A 15,409-nucleotide genomic window follows, 5' to 3' on the forward strand; every position below is an offset into this window, starting at 1 on the left:
TTTGGTTCTTAGTCTTCATATTCCAGATCTTATGTTATTTTGAAAAATTACCAACAAACAGCTCTCAGATTTGTCACTCTGATTATTTTTAATAATATGCTCTAAATTTTAAATAGATGCAAAGCATGAAGACAGAGAGTAAGCATATTTACCTGACAAAAAAATTAAGATTTGGAGGCCATTCATTTCTGCTTTTTCTTTCCATAGTTGAGCTTTTCTCAAATATCAAGTCAGGTCCTACGTAGCTTATATCAAAAACAGAAAACAAACAGAAACAACTTCATATGAAGGAAACCAGTAAAACTGCTATGATTCTATTAAAGTCTTTTAATTATTTTGAAAATAGAATGATTATAGGTATTCTAATAAATTCTTATATTCAGTGTGATCATATTAAGAAAATTAACTTTAGAAAGACTTCCTTATTTACAGGACTGTTGCCTGTTTAGGCAACTTCCTAAGTGGAAGGACATGGTGTAGATAACATGCCATATCCATTTGTCTTGGGAATGATATTTTTATGTTACGTATTTTACCTTCCCAACTGTACCCAATCCCAAAGCATAATGGTGAGGCTGAGGGAAGGATCTCAGAAATGTTTTTGAAAAATGCAGCTTGAAGACCTCTAATTTGGTATAGAAAAGTCACCACACCTCTCCTGCCTACTGGGTTAGTGGCTTAGTGAAAGAACAGTAAAACCAACCAGTCAGCACTAGGAAGTCATTAGATGAAAGATTATACTGAAAGATGAAGGATCAGCAAAGGATACTCTTTCATAGTATACCACTGAACATGTTAACCAGTGCCAAAGGTGGTTTTAATTTCTGTGAGGAAAAAAGCGTTAAAAACACTTAATATCACAAGTTATTGGGAAATCCATTGTACTTCAGTGGATATGGACTGTTCCATTGATGCTGAAATCTTGAAATAAGATGCACTCTCAGACTTGGAATTATAGCAAAGATTACAGAGCTGCTTTCTCCGGGCTCTCACAGGCTCCATTACAGCAGGCACTTTTGGAAAAGCTCTGTTAATTAAAATGCTTTATTTATATACTAATTTTCATCCTATCTTTCAAATGTGAAAGGGAATTAAATATGAAATGACTAATTTTAAATGCCAGGGTTCTTTTTTTTCCAAGCCAACCTTACATTAAGAACAGGAATCCCTGTGCCAAAGAAATGGTTCCCAATTATCCCATCATGGGTTTTGTTATACATTGTACAGAAGTCAACAAAACAAGTAGGTAACAGGACCTGCCTAAATAGCAGCCACCCTCATTAAAATCAGAGAATTAATCAGGGGGTGATTGAAGGAAGCAATGCTTCATAGGCTCCCCCTTTTTCTTCTTTTCTAATCATAGAACAAAATATGTTACATAAAAGGATCGGAACTATTATGCAGTACTCAATTAGAGGGAGGTGAATAGGTCTCTAACATGCTGTTTTATCAAAAGAGCAGACTGGTGTTTGCATGACTGTTGTTTCATTACAGACCCTGTCATTAATTCCATGTGTCAATACTGCCCTGTAGTACACAGAGCAGACAAGAAAGAAGAGCCCTTGAAAACAAGGGAATGATTTTTGAGTCGTTATCAAGCTAAGTGGCAAGCGGGAAGCTGAAACTCGTATAGGTAAATTCGAAGGGACTCTTGGGAGATCTGCAAGTGGGAAACAAGAATGCATTTTACCAACTGCTTAATTATGTCCTGTTTTTCAACAAGTACACTTGAATTGAATGCTTTGTTTGTATTGCACAAAAACATGTGCTGTGGGCAAGAGTATTCTCTTGTTTCCAGGTCAAGTAAGGTGTTTTATACACATACACATCTGGCCTGTTCAATAATGTGCTATTGGGTATGTTAGTATCTGAGCCCCAATATTGCACTGTCATTTCTGGGAGAAAGAGTTATGTAGGAACCAGAAGCCTAAAAAGTGGAACCTTCTCTAAGGTCCTGAGAGGTTACATAAGCCCAGGCATCCCAGAGGACCATACTTACAGGGAAATGGTGGCTCAGGAAAATGTTGAACTATATCTGGGGAAAAAAAAGACAGACTATAAAATTTTAAATATGGTATAAATCCCATAATCTCCCACCCCTAAATCTTTAAGAAAGTACTTTTTGGTTTCCATTAGCAGTCCTAAGGGTTAGGCTGGGGCAAAATAAGGTTTCCTTTCTTGGACGTGCTTTATCTGTGTCCTCGTGCCTGGCCAAGCCCTTATAGATTATGGTTCCTTATCGTTTAGTAAGATCAAATTTCTAAATGATGTTTCGTTCCAGTTGAACATTCTTGGAGGCTTATCTCTTCCCTGGCCAGATGCCTGATCAGATGAGAAGCCCGCCATGATACTGTCACAGTGCCTAGAATGGGCTCTTTATCCAGTAGACATCACTGTACTTTTTGATGATAACGAGGGCAGTCTTAACTTGTGTTAAGGCCTGTGTATAGCATTGAAGGTAAGTATGAAGGAGTTATTGCTATGTGAATATCTTAATCCTGATGCACATTTCAATATACAATATCTTCGTTTAACCATGATCTACATATATCTGACACCTAGCCATCCTTTTTAGATGGGACCTTCATAATTTAGGACCAGTAACTCTTCATGAAATGGCCTGTTTATTGAGGGCCATGATTGAATTTAGATCCTTCCTTGTAACATTTGCCATTGCTTTGATTTACTTTCAGAATCATTCTAATCATTTGCTGGTAGCTTTGCAGGAAGGACTTGTGGTCTTGGTGTATGTCAGTGACAATTAGGTAGGATGCTGTGTTTGACTCTTAGGTTTAGAAGATCTTGATTAGAAACAAAAGCTTAGCAGTACTGAGTTTTAGTGTCTTAAAAACCTAGCAGCTTTTTAAGTAGATCGAAACTATTTAGTGGCCTAATATTTAGACTCCTAGAATTAGAATCTTGGGGATCATCTTGTCCAACCCCTTCATTTTATATAGATGGGGAGACTCAAGCCCAGAGAAGGAAATGACTTGCCCAAGGACACCCAGCAAGTCAGTGGAAAATCTGAGACTAGAATCTAGACCCACTGATGCCCCATATATAAGCAGCTGAGTCTGTACTAATTAGTGGTTGGAAATTCCAGGTTGTGTGGTACAAAGAAGGCCTTGACTTCGGGACTGTCAGAATGTCTGATGACACTGACTCATCAGGGAAATAATTGCAGTTAAAATAATATGAGGATGTTTCCTGGAAAATGGTTCTCTACCATTGTCCATTTATGCTATGACCCATGTATTACATTCTTTCAATAAACATTTACTGAGCACCTACTATGTGCCCATCCTATACTAGATACTGCAGATCACAGCCAGATAAGACATGGACTCTGCCCTCAAGTTGCTCACAGTCCAGTAGAGAACAAGAAATCCCTGGAAAGCATTATGCAGAATTTCCTGTAGAATGCTAATACTTTTCCTAACTGTAAATCTTGGTGATGAACGTGAACCTTCTACCCAAAGATCCAGCTTTTCTCTTGGTCAGGGTTTGTTTATTAGGAGTCCCATAAAACACCATACCTTTTCTTTCTGTGAAAAATGCAAGATAATACCAACTGCAGCTAAATTGAGTTCATAAACACTTATTGAGGATCTACTATCTGCAAGGCACTGTGCTAGACACATAGGGATATGAAAATGGATAAAGCGTAGAACATTTTCTTTTTAATATGTCAAAGGAATATTGTTTTATAGCCTTCAATGTTTGTAATGAGAATTACTTTTAATAAATATTCTTAAATATGGGACCCTTGAAATAGAAGACAAAAATAACTCTGTACTGTAATCCAGACTTCTCAGCCCAGGATTTCAAAGTCTCCATCCAAATCCTCTTTCGTACCCCATATCTGTTTTGAGCTTTCTTTTTCCTTTACCTCTGCCAAGCCAGCCTGCTTGCCAATCCCTGCACACAACTAACTCTTGCTTCTGTGCCTTTGCTTGACTAATCTTCTGCTTCTGGGATGCCTTTCTCCCCATGAATCCATGTCCATCACTGCCATTACAGTCTGGCCCTGAGTCCATCTCCTGCCGGGAGCCTGTGATCAGCATCCCCACCTCCTCCGCGTCCCTCCCACGTGTGCATAGCCCATATGACTGGTGGAATAACAGTTCTGTGGTATTCATGAACGCTTCCCATTCTCTGTCCACATCTTGCTGATCTAGATACAACAGATCTTATTAAATGAAACAGTCTAGTATAACCAGGTCATTTATCAGACCTTTTAGGAGTACGTCTCTATATCAAAGACTTCATTTTGGTATTTGTGGGCTGTTATATGATAGAGAGGAAGATCAGAATCGTTAAGATGGGGGTTTGAAAAGTAAGCCCGGGGTCCATAAGAAAAAACAGTAACATATCTGTAAGTGATCCTCTCTCCTTCCACTCCCGAACAGGATGAGAAATCGCCTTTAAACACATTTCAGATACAGTAAGGGTGTATAGAACTGTCAAGCTAGGGAAAGCAGGGCTCTGCCTGTTAATCCTCTCAAGCTTGTCGATCTGCTGTTCTGTAATTCCTTTAATATTGTTTAATGTGTGTGTGTTTTACCTTCTGAACTGACTAAAAGCTTCTTGAGGACAGGGACCATGTCTTCTATTTGCTTCTGCATATTCTTCTCCCACTTACTCCCAAAGAGCACCCTAACAGTCTTGTGGAAACCTTCCTTCCATAAACACATAAGGGACAGGAAATGCATCTCATGGGTTCCAACTACATTCTGGCCATTGCACTATGCACTTTTTATGTAGAATGACCTTTCACCCTCATGACAACTCAGTGAACTGGTTATTCCTATCCCAATTCTACAGATAAGGAAATTGAAGTTCAGAGAGTTCAAGGTCTTACTGCTAGTGAGTGGTAGATCCAGACTTAGAACCTAGGTCTGTCTGATTCCAAAACCTATATATATGCCTTTCACTATACCACAATAATAATAACTAATATTTAGGACTCCTTTACAGTTCATAGAACTCTTTCATTATTATTGCAATTACTACTAGCACTGCTAGTACTATTACCCCTTAAGTCATCCCTAGGAAGTAGGGAGTGCCAGGATCATTATCCCCATTTCACATATGGGAATACAGAGACTCAGAGACTTGCCCAAGATCACACAACTAGTAAGTGGAAGAGCCAGGACTTCAGACTTCCTGACTCTAGATCTTTTTGTTCTTTCCACTATATCACATTGCTGCCTTAATTTATTTGCACGACTGCATGATTATGGGGCCAGTTATCACTGACACCTCTCCTCCAGGAATGTCAGTAAGACGAAGCAGCACATGGAGCCATGTGGAAAAAACAAGAATTCATACCCTCAGAGGAGCTTCTGTGTTAGTAGAGGGGTGATACAGAAGACCTAAAAAATAAAGCCTTGAGAAGAATAGTTCACAAATGAGAATTAAAATATGAGCCCCTTTATTCTATAGATGAATTCCCATAATTTGGCCATAAAATTTTGGTAATGTTCTTAATTATTTCTATTATAAAATTGGATTAGGGAGTAGGGGTGAAATCGATGGACTTGATTTGAAAATATTCCTCCTGGGTTTGGATGAGAAAGTCCTAGCTACTTTGTGCAAGCTGGTAGCTGGCTCCAATATCATCCTGTTACCGAAGAAATGCTGGAGTGTTGGGAGTGATGGCATATCCACCCAGCAGTTCACTGTCTTGGCAGAACTCCTATAGTCTCATCTGCTGATCCGACTTCTACCTACCCATACCCTCAACCCCACCCCCACCTTACTGTACCCTCAGTCCACCAGCCCCTTCAGACCTTTGAACTTTCTGATCCCTTAATGTTTCACCCCAGAAGGTGATCCCCTTCTCCTTTAGTATCGATTATTAGTAAACAGTGTCCAGTATCACAAAGTCCTTCAGCACCATCAGAACTAGGAAACTGTTACTGAAGTATAGATATGTATAGTATGTATGCGTGCTGAAGAGAAGTTTCAGTGGAAGCAGATCGTTTTCTGGTTCCTCTAAGCATTTCTCCCTGGTTGTCATGTAGAGCTGTTCGCTGTCCTGAAAGATGTCAGTGTGTGCCCCCCGCCCCCGAGCTGCTGCACCTGCTGTGCTCTTGCTGCAGCGAGCAGGCCGCGGCCCACGTGGCCATCGGAGCGAGGCCGCAGCCACTCTCTGCTCCTCACCCCCCACCTCCGCCCTTCCAGCGGACCGCAGCTCTGCCCTGGGAGGAAGGCCTTTCCTTCCTACAGCCACAGCCATGATCCAGCTCTCTGTGTCCTCTCATGCCGTTACTGTTACGGTGACATCCTCATGGCTCGTCTCCCCGCCGCAGTTTCCCCTATTCCAGTATGTCTTTTGCACTGCTGTCAGAGATACTTCCCTATAAAACAAACCTGATAGGGCACTCCTTACAGGCTAAGACCCGAGCTCCTTGCTTTGGCATTCAAGACACTTGACCACTAGACCCCCAACTACCCTTTTTGCAGCCTTGCCTCCTCCTGCTCCTTCATTGAACCTCGCCACTCCCCAAACGCTGGGCCCTGTCCCAGCTTCATGGGAGCCGAGAAAGAAATTGACACAATCCAAAGAGGTCTACAAAAAAAATCACAAGTAGTTGGGACCATACAGAGCCCTCCACACAGACTCCTTTGCCTGAAAAGTTCTGTACTGTCTTCGCGTAGCCTAGGACACCTCATTGGAGGTGCCGTTCCCACCTTCCCCAGGCAATTTGGTTGTTGCTTCATCTCAGGAGCTGTGATTTCTTTTGTTCATGATTCTGTTACAGCATTTACCCCATTATGTTCTAAGTTATTTTTCATGTATATGTTTCACTCACTCCTCAAGGGCAGCAGCTGTGCCTAGTCTTCCTTTTCTTCCCAGTATATGACACAGTTCCTGGCACATAGTCCTTGAACAGCTGAACTCAGAGTGTGTTCCTTCAGTGCAGTTATAGCAGTTAATCCAGATGTGTGTGCTGCAAAGAGCACTGGACTGGGATTCAGAGACCTATGTCCCAGGTCCAACTTTGCCACTAGATATGTGACCTTGGGTAAGTCACTCAGTCTCCTTTATTAAACAAGGGGGTTGGACTAAATGATCTCTAAGGCCCCTTCAACTTTAAGTTCTATGATTCTGACCCCATTTCTTGGATCAGGAAACACATTTCCTACTTTATAATATTTAGCAGCCTCAACCAGTCAACCATCCACATTACTCCAATAGAGTTTTCAGACTCTCAGCAATAGTCTTCTGGTACTAGCCAGAGCTGCTTGATTAGGTTCCTGTTGACTTAACCAGTGACCACTGAGCTGTTCTTCCCCTTCCCCAGGAAGTTTCTCTGCAGCTATAACACTGTCACACTGCTATGTGGCTGGCCCTTCCGAGGGGAGCCCTTCTTTGTGCTGGCCTAAGGGACAACAGCAAGGAAGCAGAGGGAGAGGAGGTTTTATCATTTTCCTTCACTCCAACTCCCACCAGCATTACAACTGCTGCCATGTTGGTTCTTGTTGTAGACATGTTTTTAGGGGGTGATGCCCGTTTCTGTGAGAAGTAAGTTTTAAGCAGCTCATGTGCCTCTTCAAGGCTCTTTTTAAAGTACACTGCTGACTTTTTGGGGTGGGAGGAGGACTAGAGTTAGCATCTGAACATGTACATTTGACATAATCTCTATACAATAAATAAGAGCCTATGAAAAGATTAAATAAATCTTTCTTAATGCTTTTTGATTGGCTTAATCAATAATTAACCATCTTTAGATGAGGCTGTAACTTGTGGAGTAGATATAATTGGATTAGCTGAAAAGAGGCAGTTGGGGAGCTTTGAAGAGATTAAAATGGCTGTCAATCCCATAATTAAACTGCCACAAACAAAAGCAATGGTGTTTTTAAAAAAAAGAAGAAGAAGAAGGAGAGAGAGAGGAAAGAAAAGGGAGGGAGAAAGTTGGGGAAGGCCAAATGATTTGAAATCAATAAGTACTTATGTATCACTAGAGATTGGAGAGGCAAAAATCAAATGACAGATTTATTCCATTAAATGAAATCCGTACGTATCAAATCAGCCATTTAATTATATGCCTGGTCCACTGGGACAGGTGAAATTTTGGCAGCTTCAACTTCACTAAAACAAATCCACAAGAGGAAAAAATTATTAAAAACAGAAGAGACCTGCTCCTTGTCCTGAGCCCATTTAGACCTTGACTTTTCATACTTTTAATTGGCTTAGTAGGTTTGGCCTGTGTGAATGAAGTCTTTTATCTCCCTCTTTTTCTTTCCATACCTCTTTCATCTTTCCTGTTACAAACACACAGAGAGAGCTTGAGGAAAAATACTTTGGTTTTTAAAGACTTTTCTTTTTTTTAAAGGATGTGGATTTGGGTGGGGGGAGGGGGTGTGTGTGATGCTGGTGAATACTTTTTTTCTTTCTTTTATCTCTTTTTTCCAGAGAGGAGTTGCTTAAACCAATGGGACTAAAACCTGATGGGACAATAACGCCTTTGGAGGAAGCACTCAACCAGTACTCTGTCATCGAGGAGACCAGCTCTGACACAGACTAAAAGCATCACCTGCTCAACTCTCAGTATTGCTTTTATCAGCATCTTTTCTCTGTAGCTCCAGGGGAATCTTTTCTCTAAAACATTTATGCCCTTGCTTTGGCTAGAAACACATTAACTGGTTTACTCATTGAGAATCCAGCATATTTAAGAAGTGATCCTGTGTTTTTGCGATATTGAGGCATTCATACAGAGCTGCAGTTAGACGGAGTTGCAGAGACTAGGAACAGAAAAAAAAATAATTCCATTTTGTCAAGATGGAACTGAAGGACTTCACTCTATAAAGCAGCCCTGGTTGAATCTGGCAGTTCTGTTTGCCAAGATTCTTAACAGAAGATTTAGCCGTGTCCTTCCTCTCACTTGTGTGAGCTGCCCTTTCTGAATCTCTCCAGAGACGGAGGCATGTGAGAAGCAGAACGAGCTGCTAAAAAGGGGCTGAGGCAAGTGACTTGTTAGATCAGGACTGAGTGAATGGAAGCCAAGCAGCTGCTCCATAAACATAGCCCCACTCTTCATTTCAATTTTGTATAAATCTATAGAAACGCACACACACGCACACACACACAACAGCCCCAACAGACTTGCGAACTGATTACATTTAAAAAGTTTGTATGTCAGTTATCTAGAACTTCAGAATACATTTCTCCCTATAAAGTTATAAATGATGGTTTAGTTCTGAGGCAGCTACAAATGCCTATTTATTCCCTAATAACCTGAACACTAGTACCATAGAACTGAACCCCCATCTGTATCACTGCATGGGGAGCATGCATTCTGAGGTCTAACCTAGGGGTGCCTCCAACCTGGTAGAGGGAATGGGGACCCCCTGGGTACGGGGGGTTCTTTTGAGCCCTCTGCTGAGGGTGAGGGAGTCAGCAGCACCCATTTGTACATATAGGTCACTCATGTCACATATTTTAAATTGGGGACTGTGTGTGCTTGTGTGTATGTCCTACCTTTCTACCATATGTGATCAGTTTAATGGTAACTTTATTTATTTAAAAAAGAAACACAAATAGTTACTGTTAAACTGATTAAGGCTGTTTATTTTTACTTTTAGAATTGGTCATATGAAGAAGTAGAAAATGAATCATGCAATAGACAGTGGGCCTAGTTAATCAATGGCTAAAGTTGAAAAGGGGTTGGTTTCCTTTTATATATATATATGTATATATATACATATATATATATACACACACACATAATGTGCTTAACCACTGCCTTTTAAAACTTTAAATTAAATAAAACATTGGGGTTGATTCAATTTAGCTATCTGTGTGTGTTTCTTTATAGATACATGGGGTAAACAATCCTATTTCACAGTTTATGCTTTTTTAAAGTGCTTTTACATCTATTATCTCACTTATAATAAATAGCCTTTCTAAGGATAAAGTACATGAAGTATTAGTGAAAATGTCATTTATCCAGAAGTCACTTATCTGGCAAAAGTACAGATCAAGAATTCAGTTTTAAAAAGCCTTAGAGCTGCCAAAAGAGATGGCAAAGTTTCTTACAATTTATAGGAGAGATCCTCAAGAATCTCACCTTTTGCCTCTTTACTAAAATTTGCATATATTTCTAACATGTTTAGTTATCTGACTTCCAAGCCCACAAAAAAAATGGCAAAGGAGGAGGCTGTTAGATGGAAAGCAGACCTACTGAAAGCAGCAAAAAGCCAACTGAAAACCGGATAGGAACGTGGGGAGAATGAAAACTACTCAAGGCGTCATAAGTCTGGGACCATCTGTTTCCTAAAGGACATTCTAGTTGACCCAGAAAGTATCTGTACAGCAGTATGGCCTATAAACTAATTATCATAACGATGACCTTGTGTTTCTTTTAAAAAATAAGAATACTCTATAAAAAGACTAGGAAGAATACATTTTAGGATTTTTTATCCAAAATAGTTGGAGTATAAGTTATGCGTGACCCATGTTTTAACAGTAAATAAAATGAAACTTGGTAATTCATAATTTTAGATTATGTGAAAAAAAGTTTAGAAAAAAGAATAAGTATTTTTGTTACTTCATTCTACAAATGCATTTTTTAAGTATTTTTATAATTTCTGCAATTAAATAGCTTTGGCATGAGTGTCGGCTTACCTAAATGAAGACATGTTTAATGAAATACCATCTTGCCAGCTTCATGCCGAGTGTTTGAACAGTCCTGTTTAAGGAGCTGTGCTCTTCTGCTTTCAGTGAGTTCTGTTTCATTTTGAGTTTCCCCATACTGGGCACTAAGCTTTGTTTTGAAGAGAGAATTTGCAGAGGGAGAAGATGAAAGTGACCTCATCTTGCACACGGAAAGAGAACTAACATCTGTTGATTGCTTGCTCTGTGCTGGGCTTTTTATGTATCTTATCTTGTGTAACGTCATCACATCTCATATTAAGAGGTCATCTCTGGAAAGCAAAGTAAGTTACCCAACATCACAGAGCAAGTAAAAATCCAACTCTGACCGGCCTGACCCCCAGCACCTCTCCTTCCCCTTCACGCTGCCCACCTGGGTCCATGTTGTGCCCCCTTATGACTCTGGAATGCTGGGAGAGTGGTAATTCTCAGGCCATTTTAAGCAATAACTATTTCAGCAGAACTGGTTTAAAGAACTTACTAAGCAGGGAGGTGACCTGAATGAAGTTGAAGTGTGAATAGGAAACTTGCTCAGTTAGTACTGGATTTCAAATAAGGACCTGGAATCCTTTCGGTCAGAGATGAGGGCTGCAGGCTCCCCTCCGCCCCCCCCCCCCCACCCCCGCTGCCACCCTGCCCCTCGACATCTGCCTGGCTCAGTGGCCTGCAGTGGGGATGGTGAGAATACACTGGCCAACTGCACTCTGCAGGCCCCTGTGTCCACATCCCTCCCAACCTTTAAAACAGGGTATGGAGGAGCGGGTTCTAAAATAAGGCGCTTGAGCTGCTGCTTTAGAGTAACAGTCAACAGACCCTTGAGGCCCCGTCACACATTGGGTGGTCCTGGCAGGTGCACAGGACGGATGTTATTGTTCCTCCTTCATAAATGAAGCCATAGGCAGAGGCAGTACAAGTACTCAACATCCCCTTACTACCATCTGTCTTGCCGCCTCCCAGTACTAGGTGTCTCTTATATTGTCTTCCCTTCCCCTCCCCCCCATTATAAAAGTAATATATGTTCATTGTGGAAAGTTTGGAGAATACAGGAAATAATAAAGTTAATAATTCACCCCAAAACCCACCACCTGAGATAATCTCTGTTAATGTTTTGGTGTATTTCCATCCTGTGTTTTTTCTATGCATATATAATTTATTTTACTACAAGATTGGGATCATGCTGTATTTACAGATTTGTACCCTGCTTTCTTCTTTAACATATTGTAAGCATTTTCCCATGTCAATAAATATTCTTCAAAAATTAATGGCTATATGATATTCCATTATATGAATTGTGGTAAACACTAGTAATTGCTTACCCAGTATTCTTCTTCCTTGCTAACAGAGGAGACATCATGACCTATCCCTCCTCCCCACAAAAAAGGTGCCTGCTGCCTTCCTGGGAGGCAGCATGAGCCTTGTCAGCACTGAAGAGCAGCAGGAAGTGGAATGGTACCAGGAAGAGCAGACTTGCTCTGCCATACACAGTCCAGCAGGAGCCTCGGCAGCACAGATATGACACGGCCAAATTAAGTGACTAGATAATTCTATAACTTTTGTTAAGGAGAGGCGTTTGAAAATAGCAAGGGATCTAGATGACTTTAAAAATTCTGCATGTGAAGAAAAGAAATGTCAATCATGTTTACTACTCTGTAATCCAGTTACTGGCATTAATTTTCTTGGAGATATTCTTCACTGCAATTCCAGAGGTGAAAGAGGGTACACAGGGATGGGGAGAGACATGTTAGTCTTTCAAGAAAAGTAAGGGGACACCTGTCAGAAACTACTGGGTATGTGGCGAGCACAATATGGAGAAGGAACAAATGAACGGTGTTCTAGGAACAAATCATATGGGTGAGGGAGGAAGGAGGGAGGGATTTCTCACGACTGCCATAAGTGAGAAGATTCAAGGGAAGGGAGAGGTTTCTAGAGAGAACTTGGGAGGATGTGACTCTGATGCATGATGCCGAGTCCCTGCACCAAGTCTTCAAGAAGCATCAGAGCAGCCTTTCTTAAAGAAGTGTGGGGAGATTAAGCCTCAGTTCCTACATCATGCATTGTACATAGTGAATTAACTTTCCTGTGCATCTAGAATAGTGTTAGCTACATAGCATCCTTGATGGAGAGAAAAAACAGTCACTCCAGTCCAGAGTTCTGTGGTTCAGGTGAACCCTGGTTGAGAAAGGCTGTCTTAAAGAAAAGGTCAAAATTATTCTGCAAGGCTTCTAGAGTCAGATTTGTGTTTTCTTTTAATGTAACACAGGGAAGATCCTGGGCCCTAGGGCTCCAGCTGTATCCAGGTCTCATGGACCTGTACCTTTTCTGCATTGAACATAGCAATTACAGCTATGTATACTTACTGAGCAATTACTGTGCCAGACACTGTGCTAAGCACTTTACATGCACTTTCCAATTGCATCTTCATGGCAATCTTATGAGGTAAGTACTATTAGAATAACTCCCACTTTTCAGATGAGAAAACTAAGGCATAAAGATGTTGGGTACTATGTGCAAGACACACAGCCAATAAGTAGCAAAATTTGAATTCAAACCTGTCTGATGTCTGTGTGTTGCTTCTGCGATCAGAAAAATTCAATAAAGTCTTACTTGAGAGAAGAGATTTCAGAAGAGATTGAAATGGGAAAAACAGAATTGGGAAATAACTTTAACACATTTTTCCTCACTCCATTTCCATATCTCCCCACTACATAGAATGCCATACTCCTGCTAGACTCAGAGAAAGACCCATGCTGACAAGCATGCCAATCCACATCAGTGTGTTCAGTAAACATTCACTGGGCATTTACCATGTACCAGGCACTGTTCAAGGTGATTGGGGATACAAACACAACTTGAAAGTCCCTATCCCCAAAGTGCCCACAGTGTGAGAAGTCCATAACCAAAGCCTGTTCAAAGTGCTACAGGATGCCAGGAGGAATATGGGGGTTGAGTAACAAAGCTTCGTAAGGGACATCTGAGCTGAGCTTGAGTTCGCCACGTACAGGAGAAAGACTTCCCACCAAAAGAACTGGCTCCAGCAAAAGCTCGTGCATTTGATGTGTTTACAGAACACAAACATGTCTCATGATGGGACACACGAGTAGCAGAATTTCAGGTGAGGAAAGGACACAACCAGAAAGATCACTCTGGCTGCAGTATGGAGAATGGAGTGGAGAAGGGACAGACAGTAAGAAAAGAGACCAGACAGAAGGCTGCTGCATCAGTACATGTGAGGGGTAAGCAGGGCCTGGACTGGAGTAGTGGCAGGAGGTGTGAAAAAAGAGGGGAGGGAGTCAAGAAATGCTTAGAAGCTGGAATAAACACAATTCGGCATTGCGGAAAGGCAAGAAAGAGCTCATTTAAAAACTCAGATGGGAATGACTTTGGGAAAAAGATAATCTAAAATACTGGCTCGGCCAAACTGTGAACTAAGCAACTTTGGGTTTGGGAGCAGGAGGGTGAAGCTAAGAGTTATTTCAAGGAATTTGCAAATTTGTAGGGCCACCAAGCATCATTTACATAATGAATGAAAAAAATGTCTTGGATATCAAGTACATCTATTTTACAAATACTGTATCACATGTTGATGTGATAAAAGTTCATTCATAAGCATTCCTCAATTCATAATATCCTTCTGACCATCTGTGTTTTCTCAGTCAAAATATATTAATGATAAACAGCTATCGTGTGGAAACGAGATCCACAAAGTTCAGGTTTAAAAAAAACCCTCAAAATTGAAAAGACTTAGAACTATTGGCAACCAGTTTCAGAAAGTCAAATTGAACTATCTTGGTCGTGAAAGAATACTGGGATCTCTCTCATAAGGGAAGGAGATGAACAACCAAGCTGTGCAAAGATGGAGACATCATGGGGTCTCAGTTACAACCAAAACCTGAGTCTTGTTGTATTACAGGGGTAAGATAAAGGAATTTATAAAATCATTTTTTTCCCCACAATGAATTATGACTTTCAAGCCTATATTTTGTCTTCAAAGTTAAACAAACTAAACAATTTTTCCTGCTTTTTTTCTTTCCTGCTGTAATAATTCCCTCCTCCTCCACCCCTCTATCTCAAGACAGACGATAAGCTCACCAGGAATAAAGTCATGAACTAACTCAGTAAAGAAAAATACATGTTGATAGATGTAAAACACTACTACCTTATTTTACCCAAAACAAACACTCTTGAAACTAAAACTTTTACTATGTTTTAATGTCTGTGACTTATTTGTGGTTATAAGTTATTATTGTGGTATTAAATGAATCAATTTTCATACCAAAAGTACATTAAGCAATAGAAATTAATGAAGTTAATTTTATACTAAAATTTTATGTGAGCCATACAAAGTCACCAACTATTCAATAGTAAAAATGAAAAAAAAAAGAATCTATATAGCCAAAGAATGTAGTCACAATGTACATTTTCAAACACGTACATGCAAGAAGAAATTAAAAGTAATTCTAATTGGAGACACTTCTGGTTAAACAAAGCTGTCTGAACACATGCATTTACCTTGACCACCTCCTGAAAACCTATTAAAATGGCATTAAATGGATGTTTTGGAGTAAAGCTTAAGCCCAATAAGACAATGAAAATGAGAAGGAAGATGACAGCAGAAAAGAGCTATCAACAAAATTTGGAAACTGGAAATTAGATGAGCAAGAGATAATTAATGGAGGAAGAAGACACAAGGTATCGAAAAATTAAGCCTACAAGAGGCAAGGGAAGCCAAAAGCAAGATGACATGTGCTA

At 40.3% G+C, this 15,409-nt stretch overlaps 1 protein-coding gene across 4 annotated transcripts in view; it reads left to right on the plus strand.

Moving 5' to 3' along the window:
* Positions 1–8,534, plus strand: part of RIC8B (RIC8 guanine nucleotide exchange factor B) — a gene marked incomplete at both ends in the record, with an annotated part of 118,106 nt that extends 109,572 nt beyond the window's left edge. For all 4 annotated transcript variants that reach the window (XM_079714405.1, XM_079714408.1, XM_079714406.1 and 1 more), the window contains one exon: positions 8,423–8,534. In XM_079714405.1, coding sequence (XP_079570531.1) covers positions 8,423–8,534 — 112 coding nt within the window. The remainder of the gene's footprint in view (positions 1–8,422) is intronic.
* Between the last annotated feature and the right edge of the window lie 6,875 nt (positions 8,535–15,409).

This window comes from Hyperoodon ampullatus, assembly GCF_949752795.1.
Source record: "Hyperoodon ampullatus genome assembly, chromosome: 11".
In the NCBI taxonomy this organism is placed as follows: Eukaryota; Metazoa; Chordata; class Mammalia; order Artiodactyla; family Ziphiidae; genus Hyperoodon; species Hyperoodon ampullatus.